General features: G+C 41.3%; 1 protein-coding gene across 19 annotated transcripts in view; it reads right to left on the reverse strand.

The window, feature by feature from the left end:
* ABI2 (abl interactor 2) overlaps positions 1 to 5585 on the reverse strand; it is an 87067-nt gene extending 81482 nt beyond the window's left edge. For 11 of the 19 annotated variants that reach the window (XM_072978542.2, XM_072978535.2, XM_078379675.1 and 8 more), the window contains exon 1: positions 5401 to 5584. In XM_072978542.2, coding sequence (XP_072834643.1) covers positions 5401 to 5517 — 117 coding nt within the window. In that variant the 5' untranslated portion in view covers positions 5518 to 5584. Of the gene's footprint in view, positions 1 to 5400 lie in introns of all 19 variants that reach the window. The other 8 variants (XM_072978581.2, XM_072978575.2, XM_072978565.2 and 5 more) reach the window with 2 other exon arrangements.
* Positions 5586 to 19089: the final 13504 nt, after the last annotated feature.

Here is a 19089-nt window from a genome sequence, read left to right on the forward strand (position 1 = left end):
ATCCACCTGGAGCAGGAACTGGCAAGCCACTCCAGTATCTTTGCCAAGAAAACTCCATGGACAGAAACAAAAAGCTAAAAAATATGACGCTGGAAGAGCCCCTCAGGGTGAAAGGTGTTCAACATACTACTGAGGAAGAGAGGAGGACAAGTACAAGTGGCTCCAGAGCTAATGAAGTGGTTGGGCCAAAGCTGAAAGGACGCTCAGCTGCGGACGTGCGTGGAAGTGAAAGGAAAGTCGAATGCTGCAAAGGAACTGGATGAATCCCAAGCCAGAATCAAGACTGCTGTAAAAAATATCAACAACCTCAGATAGGCAGATGATACCACTCTGATGACAGAAAGTGAGGAGGAATTAAAGAACCTCATAATAAGGGTGAAAGAAGAGAGCGCAAAAAAATAGTCTGAAGCTCAACATAAAAAAAACCTAAGATGGCCACTGGTCCACCACCTCCTGGCAAATACAAGGGGAAGATATGGAGGATGTGACAAATTTTACTTTCTTGGGCTCCATGATCACTACAGATGGTGACAGCAGCCACAAAATTAAAAATGCCTGCTTCTTGGGAGGAAAGCGATGACAAACCTAGACAACATTTTAAAAAGCAGAGACAGCACCTTGCTGACAAAAATCCGAATAGTCAAAGCTATGGTTTTTCCAGTAGTGATATATCGAAGTGAGAGCTAGACCATAAAGAAGGCTTTTGAATTATGCTTTTGAATTATGCTGCCGCAGGAGACTCTTGAGAGTCCCCTGGACTGCAAGGAGGTCCAACCTATCCGTTCTGAAGGAAATCAACCCTGAGTGCTCACTAGAAGGACAGATCCTGAAGCTGAGGCTTCAATATTTTGGCTATCTTATGAGAAGAAAAGACTCCCTTGAAAAGACCCTGATGTTGGGAAAGTGCAAAGGCAAGAGGAGAAGGGGAGAACAGAGGACAAGATGGTTGGACAGTGTCATTGAAGCTACCAACATGAATTTGACACAGGAGGACCTGGTGTGCTCTGGTCCATGGGGTCACGAAGAGTCGGACACGACTTTACAACTAAACAACAACAAAAAGTGATTTTGCAGATGTCCTCTGTGGTCCCTCAAAACTGCTCCAAAGGACTATGGAACCTATAAGGATAACATGGAAATGGTGTATGGAACAGGAAGAAGTGTGGAAAACCTCTCATTTCTGTCAGCAGGACCTTCTAGTGCAGTGGTTCTTAACCTTGGGTAACCCAGGTGTTCTTAGACTGCAAATCCCAGAAGCCCCAACCAGCACAGCGGGTGGAGAAGGCTTCTGGGAATTTCAGTCCAAGAACACCTGGGTTACCCAAGATTAAGAACCACTGTTCTAGTGCACAAGTAGAGAACTACACTGAGAAATATTCTTCTCTTTGTAGCCCTCCATGGACCAGATGTCAGGGCAGGAACAAACATGGCTGAAGTGCAAAGCTAGGGACCAGAGTCTCCATGCCTTGGATTGTGGCATCCCTACCTATCCATCCATCTACCCTTCACTGGATCTAGGTCTTTTCTGCTCACTTAAGAACTCCATTCACAAAAGGATGAGTCGGGATTTAAATACAATTCATTCTACATGAAATGGAAATTGAATGGCTTTGTTTGAACTACACCTGAATTACTTAAAGAAATGTTTCTCAACTTTGTCAAAGATAACCACAAAAGAAAGCATAAAAGTACTAGGATTTAAGAAGCTAAATATGCTTCCACATTTAATTAAATAATTTCACATTTTCTTGTTTACAAAATAGTATATATTTTATAAGCCACCTCACCCCTCCATTTTAGAAAGGAAAGGGAAAACAGAAATGTCACTATAAATAATTGTATGTTCTAAGGTTTCTATTTTAAAACCTGTCCATCAAAATGTTTATAGTATAATGGATTACAAAGAGTTCTATTTTGTTCACATTTTCAAATTTACATGCATGAAGAAGCAGATTCAGACATTGCAAAGTAAGATTCTTGGAGAAATGTTTTCAATTTACAAAACATACACCATCTGCTAGTAAATAATAAAAAATTACTGTATCTGTAATGTTATGCTCAGAATCAGAATCTAGGATTCGTGTATGCTTAATAAAAGCCAGCAGTCATTCTGGCCTGGTCTTGTGCCTACATTTTGCAGAACATTACCTCAAACTTTTCCTCTTCCCAATCTAAGTTAAAGAGTGCTTCTCTGTCACATTTTGTAATAATATACGTATTTCAAATCAGATGTAATGAAGACATACATGTATAACTGAGCTTTTCTTTTAAACAGATAGAGGTGAAGTACTGAAGACCATGTTTCTATTAGCATAAAATGCAAATAAAGCAATGTATATATATTTACACCATGTAGGAGTACGAAGTGTCATTTAGTAGCAGACTACTCTCTTTAACATGCAATTGAGCTCCCTTTTTAAATTGGCCCACAAAGTGCAGCATTCTTTTTCACCTATATTGAAGACAGATCTTTGATTTAATTTGCCTAGGATATCAGCATCCATAAGTACTGCAAGTTGACCTGAAGCAAGACCCTTCTGAGTAAAGATGCATAGGACAAGACACATAATTGGGAATAGTCTCCACGATAAACTGAGTTTTTAAAATCCAGACAAAAACTGAAAGTTGCTTTTGCATCGAAGCACTCCTTTCTTCCAGGCTCTTTTAGTTTTGCTTGCTTAAGCTAAAGTTGAGATCATACCATTATATAACTACCACCAAGCCATAAAATATGCAGTAATTTTCATCAGCATATCTATAATGTACGGTAGTTCTTGTTTTTCTATAATGTAGCTCTTATCTTCTAGTAAATCATAAGGAAAACAGCAACTGTTGATAGCCAACCTGTAGCTTATTTACCCCAATAAACTGCCACCCTGAGGTACAAGTTTATTTGCACAACACAGCATGTTTACAGACATTTGCTGACAAACAGGTTTTCTCTACTCTGATTCACTTTAGATATCAAACTTACAACATCACTATCACATTATAAAACAAATTAAAATCAAATACCAAATATAGATATTTGTACAATAACTATTTGCTGTAAAGGCCTTAATCTGCATAACTGGCTAAAATATGTATTGTTATCTAAAAATTATTTTCCTTCAAACACAGTATTTCCATAACTTATGCAAGCCTCAATTAAATTGTCCAAGACTATGATATCAGAGTGTGATGGTAAAGCACATCACAAGTCTGATCAGAAATTCAATTATCTCCAGGTCAAAATCCCAGAATCTAGTTTCTATCGTTATGATTAAACGGAGGAAAAAATCCAGCTCTCAACAGGTTCAGCATCAAGGCCAAAAAGATCTTACTCATCCTGTGTCTGTAATACAAAAAAGGAACCCTCCGTTCAGTCCAAACCATAAAGCTTTTGAATATAACACGCACTGAATAGCTAAACTGAAAAAAAGCTTAACCAAACACATTTTTAAAGAATTAACATCCATTTGGAAAAAAAGTCACTCAACAGGGCAAACTGAACACAGCACATGTTCCATTGTGCCATTATTCTAAATGTTCTGGTGTTCCTCTACTCCTTACATTTTTACCCTACATTAGCATCTCACTGCATATATATGGGCTGGGGATGTGTTTGTGTTTGAAGATACAGACAAATTGTGATCTTATGAAACATCTATTTTACCATTTCTAAGATGTTCCTTGAGAACATCTTATATCCACTTACAGTACGTATATGGAAAAAGGACAAATTCTGAGAATCCAGGATACATATCTATGGTACAGCCTATGTTAACCTATGAATAAGAAACATGTGATAGAACTAATTTGTTGAAAAGCCTACACAGTACTGTACTGTAGGAAGCAGGAAAATCCCAACACTATCATTTCTCTCATTTAAAGTGCAGAATGCTCATATCTGTTAACATGGGTTGAATGACAGTCTGGGCTTTAAATACAAGATCACAGATACCTAAGTAAATTCAGTTCTCAAGTTATGATAATAAATAAAAACCTATCAAAACAACAGATCTGATTCTTGGCAATGCCGACTTGAAACATGATCACCTACATTTGGTTGTTAGCACATCCTATTTCTCTGTTAGTCAGCATGGAAGATGAGTCACAATTATGTCATTATTTATCATATACATTGTGCTTTTGGAGACCTTCCACTGATATGATTAGCAATTTCTTCACTAGTTTCACTGAATTTTTTTTAAAGAGAACAAAAAAAGCCACCAAAGTCAGCATGCAGAAAGCGATCAAAACGTATCACCATGCAACATGCGCAGCAAGTAATAATACAAAGATTAATCACATCACCTTTTGTCTATAGCTAAGAAAGAAAAACTGGGTGAGAAAAATCTGCGGCCTTAACTATATATTATATAGGATCCAGGCTAGGCTGAAAGGATTTCCTGTGTATGTATGGTCAAATAATGAAGCATTACTGCAGCCTATAACATGCTTATCAAAAAGAAAGCTCTTTCTCTCCAACTCCAAACAAAAATGTAGAAATGCCAGGTCAGTATCAACCCATGCAGACACAATCTCTCTTTTAAGATTACCACCTCACAGTGTAAGCCCTGAGGCACAGGGTTGCCGTCCCCTCAAAAACTGGTGCTAGACTACAGTTTCAGCAAAAATAAACAAACAAACAAAGGACAGTCTAGTACTTTGAAAACTGCGCTACAGGATCGACTAATACTCTCTTACTGGGACCACAATGCAATATTCCTAGTAGAAAACGCGAAAGGCAATTCTTCATAAAAGCACACCTGACACCCATCTCTGAATGAGCACCATAACGCACATGTGATCCAAAAAAACGGAAGATTTTTTATTCTCTTCCCTAGTCATCTTCCATCGGTATCCACGACCAACAATTATCTTCTACACACACAGCCTCAAACTGTAGCGGACACACACAAAGCACATCGCCTAGGAGCCCAAAGCACAATGAAGAATGACAAGCTGTTTCACGCACCTAACGACACCCCATCGGTTCGTTTTCGCCCTCTCTCCCCCCCCCCTCCGGACACTCGTGTGCGCCCTCTTCTCCCTTCTGGCTAACGTCTGCAATGGGGAGCACCCAGAAAGACCTACAACCTTGGGCACCGACCCGTTCTCTTGTCTCTCTCTCTCTCTCCCCCAAAATAATCAACGCCCGCGGGCCTCAATGATGGAGATTAATCCTGCCTGGCCCCCCGCCGCCGCCCCCCTCCTTCTCGCCATTCATCCAGGCCTCCATAGCCAGACGCGACGATTTCAGGGGAAGGGAAAGAAAGGGGGCGCAGGGGAGGAAAATAATACCCCCACACAAATTTACAGAGAGAGAGAGAGAGACCTCGAGCCTTTCTTGTTCCCCTCTGCACGGGGAGGGGGAAAAAGAAAGGGGTGGGCAGAGCGGAGCTGCCCTCGCCCTACCTGTATATAGTTGGTCTCGCAGTACTCGGCGACCCTCTCGAGGTTGGTGTAGCTGTCGAAGAGGGCCCGGCGCCCTCCCGGGATCTCCTCCTCCAGCAGCATCTGCAGCTCCGCCATCTTCACATCCTCGCGCGCGCCCACTCAGCCCCGCCCCTCTCCTTCTCCTCCTGCCCCCCCCAACCGCCCGCCCGCCCGCCTGCCTGCCCGCCTGTGTAGCTAGCCAGCCAGCCAACTAGTCCACCACCACCACCCTCCTCTCTCTCTCTCACTTGCTCCCTCCCTCCTCCTCCTCCTCCGCAGCCCCTCCTGCTACGGCCGCCGCTGCCGCCAGCGCCACCGAGAACCGGCGGCCGCCGTTGGCGTTCCCTCCTTGTCTCTGACCCTGAGAGGAGGGAACACCCCCCCCCGACCTGTCCTCGGCGGAGGCGCGGCGCAACCGACCAACAGCAGCGGCCGCCAATGCGCAGGCGTCGGAGCGTTCCACGATGGGTTCACGCTAGCTACGGGGAAGGGAGGGGGGAGGAAGAGGCGCCCCCCCCCTGCTCGAGGTTCCCTCACGACGACGACGGCGCGCGTTGCTCACACTTCCGGTGGCCTCCCCTCGCGGCAGGTCTAAGAGGGAGCGCGAGGTAACGGCCCGCCAACTGCTCTCTTGCCTCTTTGAGGAGAACCTCTTCGAGGATGGCTTGGCGTGGTCTCTCGTACCAGAGTACTTGTTGGAAGAGCGTTGTTGGGATTGGGAGAGGAAGAAAAGAAGGAAGAACACTTTTTTAAGTGCCTAATCCATAGTTTCCAACCTCGTGTCCATTTGCCCTTTTCAGAAATGCTCCCTACCCCATTCTGTCTTCAGCCTTTTTCTATTCTAAGATTTTTTACGCGCTCTCGACCAGGTTTAAGGGAGTTTGTGCACCGTCAGAGGCTGTTGCTTCAGAAACGTCAGCCGGCAGGGCCAATATTGAGCGATGATGGAGGTTGTAGTTTCCATTTCCCTTAGTAGGCATAGAAATGACATAATAAAGATATTCAAACCCATCTAAGGTCTTCTGGATCAAATGAGTATTCAGTCATTTATGCTCCATCAAATCACTTCCAATTCATGGGGACCCTGATGGAGTTTTTAAGGTATGTCAGATGTGGACAGGGTGTGGGGTTTTGGACCCAGGTCCTTTGAATCTGAGTCCAGTGCAATATCTGCTACACCACATTTACTCTCTATTCACTAATTTCGAAAGATTTTTAAATTATATATTGTCTGTATTTTAGAAACTTGATGCATTCTATATAACCATTCCCAGAGGATTAACCAATATTAATCTGTTGCAGCAGACCCTCAGAAAAAAATCTTGTGGCACTTTAAGTACTAATACATTTTATTTGACAAGCTTTCATAGACAATCCCTGGAAGCTTATACCAAGCAAAATGGTATTCTTCAAGATACAAGAGTCTCTTGGCTTCATTTAAATAAGAAATGAAAGGGAATAGCTAGGCAATTATTCCCCTCAGACTATTCACAAAGGCTTTCACAGCCAGGATCTAATAGTTGTTGTGGGTTTTTTGGGCTCTTTGGCTGTGTTCTGAACAACCATTATTCCCCTCAGAGTTGGGCAACACCTTCATTGGGCCATTGCTTACCTTTTAAAGAATCTTTCAAGTCCTTCAGAGTAGCTAAAACAAGAATGAGGGAGCAGAAATGTTCAGAGTTCCTCTTGGCCAAATATTATAGCCATGGTAGCTGCAATTAGTTACTGAAATTCCAACATAAAGGCAACAAACTTAATGAGCCACCTTGCGCCTTAGCATTACCTAGTTGTATACTCAAAAGGTATAGAATCAATTACTCATGTCCTTTATCAGAGGTGGCAGGCTTTCAAGAGTCCCCAAACCATTTCTGATTTTCTGTGGTAGCCACCAGACCTGAGATCACGTTCTTCCATATTTTGTTACAGAGAAAGTTACGTTATATCATTTTAACAATCGATTAAACCAACAAACAACTTCTTAACAGGATTAACTTGCAACAATCCAGAACTAACGTCCAATCCTTACCTGTTAAAACCAACTACTGTACTTTCTTAGGTCGGCCCTTGGGGTTTCCAGGCAAGCTCAGCAGCAGGGTTTTTTATTGCTGCTTGCTTGAAACCAGGGTCTTACATCTTCTAGGCAAGGTGTGACATAGCCGCGATGGTTTCTGCAACTCCATTAAAAATAAGCAGTTCATCTCACTTTCCTTTTCCCAGTGTCCTGAAGGAGTGGGAGTTCGACAACTATTTTCCCAGGTGCTATGCCAGGGTTGATCAGTGAGCTTGGAGAATTCAAGAGGACTATGTTATTGGATCCAGCATCACCTCTCCTTTCATTCCCTCTCACCCCAACAGGAGGGCTTTCTGGGTAGTTGAGAATTATGACGCTTCGGCCTTCAGTACCCTCAAGAAGACTACTTCAACAGTCCATGGGTCCTCCTTTAACGCATATTCCCACTTCACTTCTGGCTCTTCACTAACAGGGGCTCTACTTTGGCTAGGCAAGTCTCTTCCTCCAGTTCTTCCAAGATATCACTCCAGTTTTCTTCCTTTTCTGTTTTTTGCTGATTTATCTTCTCACCTTTCTTCTTCATTTCCTCCTCCTCCTGTTTTATAATCTCCCTTTTTCATTCTTCCTTCTCTAGGGGCAATATGTCATTTCCTAGGTTTTCCTTATCTTCCAGGGTTTCTTCCCCCCACCCCAGGTTTTTTTTTACCTCCTCTGGTTAATCATAGGCCATCACATTTTCCCCAAGTCCACTGGAGAGCTTGAAGTTTGGAATTTGATCAGTCCTGAGGAGAAGTGCAATGGCCCACCACTCAGCAACAGGAGCTTTACTAGTATTATCATCCTCCTCACACCATCCATTCATTATCTTCTGGTTGAAGCATATGATCCTTTTAGTTGCAGAGACAATGTGCTTTGACTAAAAGGAAATTAAGCTTGGTTGCCCAATGTCGATATTGCTTGGGTCAGATTTTAATTTTTACCCATTGTGGAATGCATGGCAGAGGTTTGTGGTTTGTTTTTAATTGCACCATGTTATAGAGTGGGTGTTTTGTAGAGATAACAATAACAATAACAATAACAATAACAATAACAACAACAACAATAATAATAATAATAATAATAATAATAATAATAATAATAATAATAATAATAATAATAATAATAATAATAATAATAATAATAATAATAATAAATTGTCATTGTAAGTATATACACAGTATACCCATACAACGAAATTCACAGACACCCAGAGACCAGACACATGCACACACATAAAATTCCCCAAACACTCCCCACCCACTAAAAGTCCCCCACTAAAAATACAAACATCTACACCGCAGGCCAAGTAACACAGTCCAACTAATTATTCACTACTGGTGGTCTTTAAGCTCATTATTAATTGCAATTATAGCTCTGGAATAAAAACTATTGAGAAAATGTGTGGTCCGAGTCTTAATTGTTCTATATCTTCTGCCAGATGGTAACAGTTCAAAAAAGTTATAAGCAGGATGGGAAGAGTCTCTCAGGATGCTGTGTGACTTCCTCAGACAGCGGGATGTGAAGATGTCGTCCAGGGTTGGTAGCTGGAGCCTGATGATATTCTGGGCAATTTTAATGGTTCTCTGTAGAGCTTTTTTGTCCGCTACAGAGCTGCTCCCAAACCATGCCAGAATGCCATAGGTTAGGACACTCTCAATGGTGCTACGATAGTATGACAGAAGTAAATGCTGAGATAAATTTAACTTGCTGAGCATTCTCAGGAAGTACAGCCTCTTCTGTGCCTTCTTCATTAGCATGTTGGCATTTATAGTCCATGATGCCTTTTGGTGAGTTCACTATGGCCACTTGACTTGGGTCTCGAGATCAAGGGCTATTCAAATTTTGGCTGCTGTTAGCGGACTTACGGAGTTGACCAAAAGAAGCAGTGCATGACAATCCTTTAGGGCAGTGGTCCCCAACCTTTTTGACACCGTGGACCGGTTGGGGGGCACCCCCGCAATCACGTGCATGGGTGAAGGTGCAGCACTTACTCATGTGTGTGCGCATGCACGAAGGGGTGGGGGCGCTCGCATGCATGTGCGAAGGGGCTGTGGGGGGAGTGCATGCAGGGGGACAGAAGATCCGTCTCCGTGGCCCAGTCCAGCCAAGGCCATGGACTGCCACCGGGATGTGGACCGGGGGTTGGGGACCTCTGCTTTAGTGCATGTGGGAGACTTTCTCTTCCTGCCTCACTGCTGACTTGCTCTACAAAGATTAACAGTCAAATACACTCAAAATAATAATAATAATAATAATAATAATAATAATAATAATAATAATAATAATAATAATAATAATAATAATAATAATAATAATATAATTTATTGTCATTGTAAGTATATACATAGTATACCATACAACGAAATTCATAGACACCCAGAGACCAGACACATGCACACACATAACATTCCCCAAACACTCCCCACCCACTAGAAGTCCCCCACTAAAAATACAAACATCTACACCTCAGGCCAAGTAACACAGTCCAACTAATTATTCACTACTGGTGGTCTTTAAGCTCATTATTAATTGCAATTATAGCTCTAGGATAAAAACTATTTAGAAAACGTGTGGTCCGAGTCTTAATTGTTCTATATCTTCTGCCAGACGGTAACAGTTCAAAAAAGTTATAAGCAGGATGGAAAGAGTCTCTCAGGATGCTGTGTGACTTCCTCAGACAGCGGGATGTGAAGATGTCATCCAGGGTTGGTAGCTGGAGCCCGATGATATTCTGGGCAATTTTAATGGTTCTTTGTAGAGCTTTTTTGTCCGCTACAGAGCTGCTCCCAAACCATGCCAGAATGCCATAAGTTAGGACGCTCTCAATGGTGCTACGGTAGTAGGACAGAAGTAAATGCTGTGATAAATTTAACTTCCCAAGCATTCTCAGGAAATACAGCCTCTTCTGTGCCTTCTTTATTAGCATGTTGGCATTTATAGTCCATGAGAGGTCCTCTGAGATGTAAGTACCCAGAAATTTAAAACTACCAACTCTCTCCACTTCCTCACCGTTTATGTACAGTGGTAAATGTACATTTCTCCTCCTCCTAAAATCAATTATGAGTTCTTTAGTTTTTTTGATGTTAAGTGTGAGATGATTTTCTTTACACCATAGTATCAATCTTTGTACTTCCTTTCTATAAGCAGACTCATTGTTCTTATTTATGAGTCCCACCACTGTCGTATCATCCGCAAATTTAATAATTGCATTGGTGTTATATAGTGGGGTGCAATCATGTGTGTACAGGGAATAGAGGAAGGGACTTAGCACGCAGCCCTGGGGAGCTCCTGTACTTAGTACCAGGGTAGAAGAATGGTGGGATCCCATCCTTACTGACTGTGGCCTATCTGTCAGAAAATCCTTTATCCACATGCAGATCTCCTGAGGTAATCCCAGGTTGATCATTTTTAAAAACAACCTATTTGGTAGAATGGTGTTAAAAGCAGAGCTATAATCCACAAACAGCAGCCTCGCATAAGTTCCCTGTTGTTCTAAGTGGCTCAATACAGTATGGAGTACGATGGACACAGCATCATCAGTAGATCTATTTCTCCTGTATGCAAATTGCCATGGATCCAAAGAAGGTGGAAGACTAGCCTTAATGTAATCCAGCACCAATCTCTCAAAACATTTCATAATAACAGATGTTAAAGCTACTGGTCTATAATCATTGGGAGATACCACAGCTGACTGCTTCGGGACTGGCACTATAATAGATGTCTTCAGGCAAGTGGGGACAGAACACTGCAACAAGGATAGATTGAAAATATCCGTAAAAACTCCAGCTAATTCTGCAGCACAGCCCCTAACAACTCGTCCCATGATTCCATCTGGTCCAGCTGCCTTTCGAATATTAATATTCTGGAAAGCGCGTCTCACATCTGAAATCTGCAGTACTAGTGGTTGTCTGTCGATGGTAGATTCTAATGATGTATTATGGACAGTAGGTGCTGGAATAATGGTTGTTTCCACCTCAAAACGGCTGAAAAATTGATTTAACTGCTCAGCCAAAAAATCACTGCTGCTACACAGACTGTTTTTGTTACTCTGACCAGTGATTTGTCTTAGGCCGTGCCACACTCGGCGAGTGTCAGAACTTTCAAGGTGTTGTTCAATTCTCTGGCTGTACATAGCTTTGGCATCCCTAATGCCCCTTTTCAGTTTAGCTCTGGCCTCTCTATACTGTAGTTCATCACCAGAATGAAAAGCAGCATTTCTGGCTTTTAATAAAAGGCGCACTTCTCTATTTAGCCAAGGCTTGTTATTAGAAAACACTCGTACTGAAAGGTATACGTGGGTTCTGAAGCTCAAATTTCAGAGCCCATAAATAAATACTTGGAGATCAGGAGAAGCAGGAAGATAACCTGGACAAGCCGTGTTAACAGATAGCTAAATTTTTCATACCTGTCAGGGGTTCTGTTATATTTGTGGACAGCAAGTGCCAGAAACTGGGTAGTCAAGAGCAATCTGGTCTCAAACACAGTGTAGTCCTCAAGGATTCCAACAAGAAAAGCAACAGTGCAAAGCTAAACTGTCAGTCCATAAATCACATATAGGTCAAAGAAAGAGCAGACAAAATATAGTCCAAATGTGTAGAAGGAGATGGCAAGAATACCAATGAGGAACACTGAAGCTTCAGTAGAACACAAAACAAATCTCTGTTGTCATTTATGGCTTGCTAGCTATATTTATGGCCCTTTGTTAGCTCCTCTGATTTCCAGCTGATTCCACTTTATCAGCTGTGGGTGGTTAGCTTTTAAGATGCTGTCCTCTCTTGTTTTGAATTCTTTCTTATAGGATTATGAACCCTTATTGGTCTTTTGGGCAAGGGGGTTGTTCTTCTGCCATGTTCTCATCATTATGTGCACTTAGCCTTTCCCAGGAGGGCTTTTTCTCACTCTCCTGTTCCTTTGGAAGGGTGCTGCTTGCTGGACAGTACACCCTTGCTGTAGCAGGTAATCCTGATCTCTATCCTCCAAAGAGGGCTGAGCAAGGTAAGGCATAACTCACTCTGGCAGAATTCTGTCCCACTACACAAGCGGCTCGCGACTAAATGATGGATTGCTAGGCTGTTTCAATTTTGCATTGATGCTTAGATGTGTTTCTGCTGCAGTTCTGTTCTGGAAATACGGGTGCATTTAAAAAATCAGTTTATTTCAGGAGTGCATATGTGTAGAGGAAAAATGCCTTGAAAACTATTTTGTTTTATTTTACTAGGGGAAAGGTAAAACACTTGAAGGATTTCTTATAGTGAGAAAAGCTTTGTTCTTAATTGTTTATACTAACTAAGAATTTGGGAGGCAGTGGTTACTTTCAAGAAAGATGGATATAGAAAAGGGATTGTGGTGGGAAGGAAGCTTTGCCTTTGCTATCTGATTTATAAGCTCTTCAGTGTTAAAGTGTGGGTATTGGTGTGTATGTATAGTAGGACCCCCATATTTGCAGGATCAGTATCCACAGGTTCAGTGATCTGACATTTACTGGAGCCTTATATATAACATACAAGGGGTGGGCCTTGTGGCCTTTGTCCTGCCTGCCTGTATATTGTACCGTATTTAGGTTTCACTACTATCTGTGTGTTCAGGCATTCATGGTAGATTGTGGAACAGATCCCCGTGGATACAGGGGTCCTACTACAGGAACAAATCTTGGAACAAGTGATTTTGAACTATAATTCCCAGGATCTGACATGCTCTTTGGTTGCTAACCATGCTGACGGGGGCCTTCTGTTAGTCGCATTTTTCATATTGTTAGATGGGGGAGGCTGCTGTTGTGCAGTGGTAATTATTCAGCAAGGAAATTAGTCACAGTAAAATATTTGTGACTGTTCATAAAGAGAACAGTGGAAGACCAAAATTCCAGCTCCTAGTCTTGATTTAGAGAATGAATCGAAGCCTAGGAAGCTGTGTTAAAATATTATCTGTTCAATGTACTCTCATATTCCTTCTGTTTGATACTAGTGAATTTCACAAGATCTAGAACCCTTTGAATACAAGGAAATAAGTTTCTATATATGTCCTAAAGCCTTATGTTCTAACAAGCTCAACTATATCTCATGGATGTGTCTCTCACTCTGTTAGGGAGCATAAACATCTGAACACAGGCTGCTAGTAAAACACTACCCCAGTTTCTTGTTGCCTGTTTCTTGTCCTGTCACTTAGGCATCTGTAGAGCCAGAGGTACGCAGTTTGATTCCTCCTCACTCTGTTCCAGACGTTTAGTCTATGTAGCCTTGGATAAGCTGCACATTTCCAGGGAACCCCAAGAAAGTAGTGGCAAACCACTTCTGAGTACGCTATACATGAAAATACCTAAAAAGGATTGCCGCAAGTCAGAATTGACTTGATGAAACACAATTATTAAGATGTCTTTCAGATTGAGGATAGAGGTGGCTTCGATTGGACTAATAATACAAACATTTCTTGATAGGTCACTTTATTGTTTATCTCAAAGTTGTCCATCCAATCCTAACTAAAATCCATTGACCACAGATACTAGCTGACCCTGAATGTGGGAGGGTGAGAAGTCTCACAGTCTGGAAGCTCCCCAGACCTCACTGAGATTCCCATGGAGAGTCTTTTTACATCAGCCTATTTTCAAAAGTCCTATGCTGGCTGTTCAGTTCTCTGGCAAGAATGGTCTATAATTTGGCAGGTTGTTGTGTAAGGCAGAACAAGGTGCAGAGAGAAAAGAGATGGCAGAAAGAAGGGGAAAAGATGCTGCCTCTTTCCATTCTGTCTCCACTTGGAGGCAGATTGCTAGCATCATGAGAAGGTTCCTGCCCGATCCGTAAAAAAATCAGTTTCCAGCCAAGATTGCTCATGGTTACCACAGTTACAATGCTGTTCCAGCTATATGTTACGGGTGACACAGATTGATCACATTTCTTTCATTATAGCAAAAATGGGAGGACAAAAAAAGGACCATAGTTTCTTCTGCAAAAATATCTGCTTGTGGATTACTCTGAAACCTTGCAGTCTTGGGCAAAAAACCGATATTAAAGAGAGTAAAAAAAACAGAGCTGAACATATGGCAGGGAGGTGTTTGAGTTAGGCTTTTCTTTGCTGTTCTGGAATCAGACTTCAAGGGAATCTTAAGTCTTGAAGACTGATCAGCAACAAACAAGCTAATTTGCATATTCCTAGAGGGGACAGAAACTCCTGCTGTTACACCAGACATTTTAATTCATCAAGGAGTTTCCTTTTCTAGTCACAAACTATCTCTAATATCTGTTTCTGGACTGGAAAAGGTAGGTTTGAAGATGGTCCCTGCTAACTTGGTAGTAAAAAGAGTAAGAAATAGCTTATTAAGATGAGTCTAAACTTCTACAGTATTAGTGGTCTCAAACTATTTGACAGGTATTGTCTGATGCTTCTTTTCTTCACAGACTGTGCTGTTGCTAAATTTATCAACTTATATTTTTAGTTGTACTCATTAATTTGATAAGTAGTTAATTGTGTTAGGGCAAGAGAATAGCAGTGTATGCTTTACTCATGGATATTTTAATTGAAAATGTATTTTGCCAGCATATTTTATGCTATGGAATCTGATAGTGTGTTCTTTGGGGCATTCTCAGTATAATCTGGTCCTTGGACAATATCATGATTTTTACATGATATTGTGGCCAAATGGGAAGGAATAGAATGGGAGTGAGTATTGCTGTTTTTTAGGAACATAGAGAGAATGCTGGAGGGAAGGACTTATGTCAGGTAAGCATAAGGAAGCTAGGCAACAGAGTGCAAAAGAAGATAATGAAGATAGTGTAAAATTAATTACTGTATACTTGTAAAGTCTATCTATTTCAGTGGTTTAAGCTTGGCTGCTTTATGGCCAAAGTTAGAAAACCTGTATAAACAAAGGATATTGTCAAATGTCCTTTGTACATTAGGGCCCTGGTATCCACTGAGAATTGGTTCCATAATCTACCATAGATGCCTGAAACTGTAGATTAGAGGGAGCCCTATATACAGCATATAAAGGTGCAGGACAAAAGCCACAAGGAGATGGGACAAAGGTCACAAGGGGACATCTTTGCATCTTGTATATAGAGCTGTATCGAGCCATGGATAAGTGAAACCACAAAAACTGGCAACATCTGCAGTCTGTAAACTACTTTTTAATCCTATTTAATTTTGCTTCTTTACTGAATCAATATCCCAACAGTCTAATTTATTTTTAATAAGCATCTTTTTTTCTAAAATATGTAGCAACAGATAAATAATGCATGCACTGCTAGGAAAACATAGCATTACATTTAGTAAACACAACTGTTACCCGAATTGTTACACGCAGCTTTAGATTTAAAAAGCAACCTAAAAGGTCACCTTGTCACCTTTTGTGGAGCAACCCTGAAGCATGCTGTCTCATGTCTGTCCCACCCACTGAGTTCTGCACAGTCTATCCCCATGTACAGCAAGTGCGCTTTGAACTGCAGCCTCTGGATCTGCTTTTTTTTTCTTGGAATAGCTGAGGAGGAAGGTGGGACATTTATTTTAAACCGTATCTCAGTAAGTAGATTCACTGATTAGCGCTTCATATATGGATTAGGTTGTTGGATAATTATTCACATTAAAGAACAACTTTTTGCAACATGATGTCTAAATATATACAATACATGTGAAATATGAACTTGTAGTCCCCATCATGGTCTGCTATAGCAGATTTGCTAACTTGCCAATTTAACTTACACCTTGGAGCCTACTTCTTGCCAATGTTTTAAACCAGGGATCGTCAACCCCCAGTCCGCAGCCCGGTGTCAGTCCGTGGGCTTGTCGGAACTGGGCCGCAGATATGGATCTCTGCCCCCCCACACACATGGGGCTCACTCCCCCCAGCCGGTCTGTGGCCCCAAAAAAGTTGGGGACCTCTGCTTTGAACAGCAAACTGGCTGCCCTATAAATAATCCTTCAGTTGCTTGAACTGCATATACCCAGAAACAACAACAGAAGGCAATCTTGATAATAGGAAGAATAGGGAGGGACAACTTGCTTTTCCTTCCTCCAGAAAAGAACTGGATGATGCATAAAATGTCTTTTCGATACAGTAAAGTCAAATAATACCCTGTTTCCCTGAAAATAAGACCTAACCTGAAAATAAGACCTAGTATATTTCAGGATGCTCGTAATATAAGCCCTACGCCAAAAATAAGCCTCAGTTAAGTGAAACCCTGCCCTCCACCATTGTACAGCAACCAGAAGAAGATGACAGGACTGCATTTGAATAAATGTAGATTGCTGTACATGAAAACAATAAAACATCCCCTGAAAATAAGCCCCAATGCATTTTCTGGAGCAAAAATTAATATAAGACCTTGTCTTATTTTTGGGAAAACATGGTATATTACCTACACATCTACATTAAGGCACATCTACATTTTCATATATTTTTTCTCTCTCTCCCAGAGGTATTTTCTGTATCTTCTAAGTAATTTGAAGGTGGCAGCTTCTTCCTGGTGTGAACCTTGTTTTGTATTTGGCAATTGTTTTTCCTTGCTTGCAGGACTGAAAAGTAGTATGCATACTATTCATTTTTATTATATATTATATTGTAAAGGAAGCTACAGTATTCTGTAGGTAGACCAAAATGGGATGCCCTCTGACAGCTACATATTTTCTCTGTCTCCATGCCTCTCTTCCCTTGCACCCCTCTCCTGCTTCCCCTGTCCCAAATCACTAGTTGTTGTGAGCTTACACACAGGTGCAGTCCTTTTTTAAAAAGTGACAGGGTTCAAAATACTGGTGTTTTTGTTTTGTTTTGTTTTTTGAAATTTACGTAACCTTTCACCTCAACCTATGCAGAGTCATTATTCTGGCATATCTTAGATCAGGTATATTGTGCATGCAACTTTTTTTTAACAAGCAAATTTCTACATAAGTATCCTCAAGTTTCTCAAGTGAAAAGTTCATCAGCTGGAAATTTGCACTCCCCTGTGCCCCAATCTATGTACATCCATATTGTTGTCACATCTTGGACCCTTGTTCTCTTGAAGATGATATGCCTGTCCACACTGGCATATAGATATGATATACGGATCATTGCTGGCATGGTTTGGATCATTAAAAAAGACCACATATGCAAGTCTTTCTATCTAGAATTGTCCGTCTTTAAGAGCTGTCATGTATCTTTGTGCCCAGCACACTCAAGTGTTTAGCCTGGAGATAACAGCCTCCTGCAGCCTCTGCCATCATGACTGCAGATTCTGAGGGAGGAGAGAGAAGGTGCGAAGGGGAGTGGGGGGAAATAGAATGGAACTGATAGAGGGAGAGAGGAGCAACATAAAAATATATATATTTCACCTCTCCTGACCCTCAGCAGTCAATCAGAGGAAGTGCTCAGTCAACAGCTGATTGGGCTACAAGAGGTCTTTTGCTGTACAGACAGGAGGAACACATCAAATGGCATATTGCTCCTCCCCACCCACCTCAACAGATACTTTGCAGCCTGATCCACCCCACACTCAAAACAGCTAGTAAGGACAGTCCCATAGTTCCAAAAGGCACAAAAAAATCAGACACTATGGGGCAGAGGTATGGCACTGTTATGCTTTTTACAATATTCATATCTGATCTTGGTCATTCTGTCTAAACAAACCACATTTTTAAAAGATGAAAGGAAGATAAAAGGAAGGTAGAAAGGGGAAAGGAAGATGGTCAGAGGACAACTTTTTCTGGGTACCCTCTGAAATTCCTGCACTGATCTATTTGTAGGGTTGCCAACTCCAGGCTGCCTGATTTTCCATAATATAGAAAATTAGAAAGCTTGATTTGTACTGTACAAATTTGCATAGTATGTTAATTGAGATTTTTGTATGTAAATTAAATGTGTTGATCATTGCATTGTTTTTCTACCAATCGCCATTACCCTGTTGCATACCTACTCCATTGTAGCAGGAATTATATCAGTGGCAGTGGCAGATTGCTTCTAATTAAATAATTTGTGTTTCAGTTTTGGGGTGTACATGACTCGAGCACAACATGGCAAAGTAGCCTGTCCCTCAAAATCATCAGTGTAGGTACACAGCAGGATACACACCAATGTATTGTGGCCTTGGAGTAATTTAGGTTGTAACCACTGTAGAATCCAATATAGAATATAATGGTAAAGAGTTAGATTCACAAGATGTCACAAGTTCAAGTCCCTGCTAAATCACAAAGTGTACTTGGTAACTTTAGGCCAGTTAGTTCTTCTCAGCCAAACTTTATTTACAAGTTGGTTTTCAGAATAACATGAGTAGAGGGAACTATGGAAAGCAGCCATGTACACTGCTGATCCATGTAACTACTGTAAATTATTACTTTTGTCATGCACAGGGGCTTGTAGTGTTATTCTAATTGGATCACTTTTTTTGGCCCTTGGAAAACTCCCTACAGATCGATGCAAATGCCAAAGGAATGCCCTACAAGTGACATATATCTAGGGAAAAGAGAGGACAAACTGCATAAATCATGGAAAGAAAACAAGCTATCACTTTCTTCAGAAGTGCAGATTGAACATTTTATTACAACTAGAATATACTCTAGTTTAACTTTCTTTGCTGTATTTGACTTCTCACCCACAGACACGCACATAAGAAAGTGCCATTCCAGAGTGCCAGCTGCTTGCTAAATCCCCACCCCAT

Source organism: Pogona vitticeps, chromosome 1 (assembly GCF_051106095.1).
Source record: "Pogona vitticeps strain Pit_001003342236 chromosome 1, PviZW2.1, whole genome shotgun sequence".
NCBI lineage: Eukaryota > Metazoa > Chordata > Lepidosauria > Squamata > Agamidae > Pogona > Pogona vitticeps.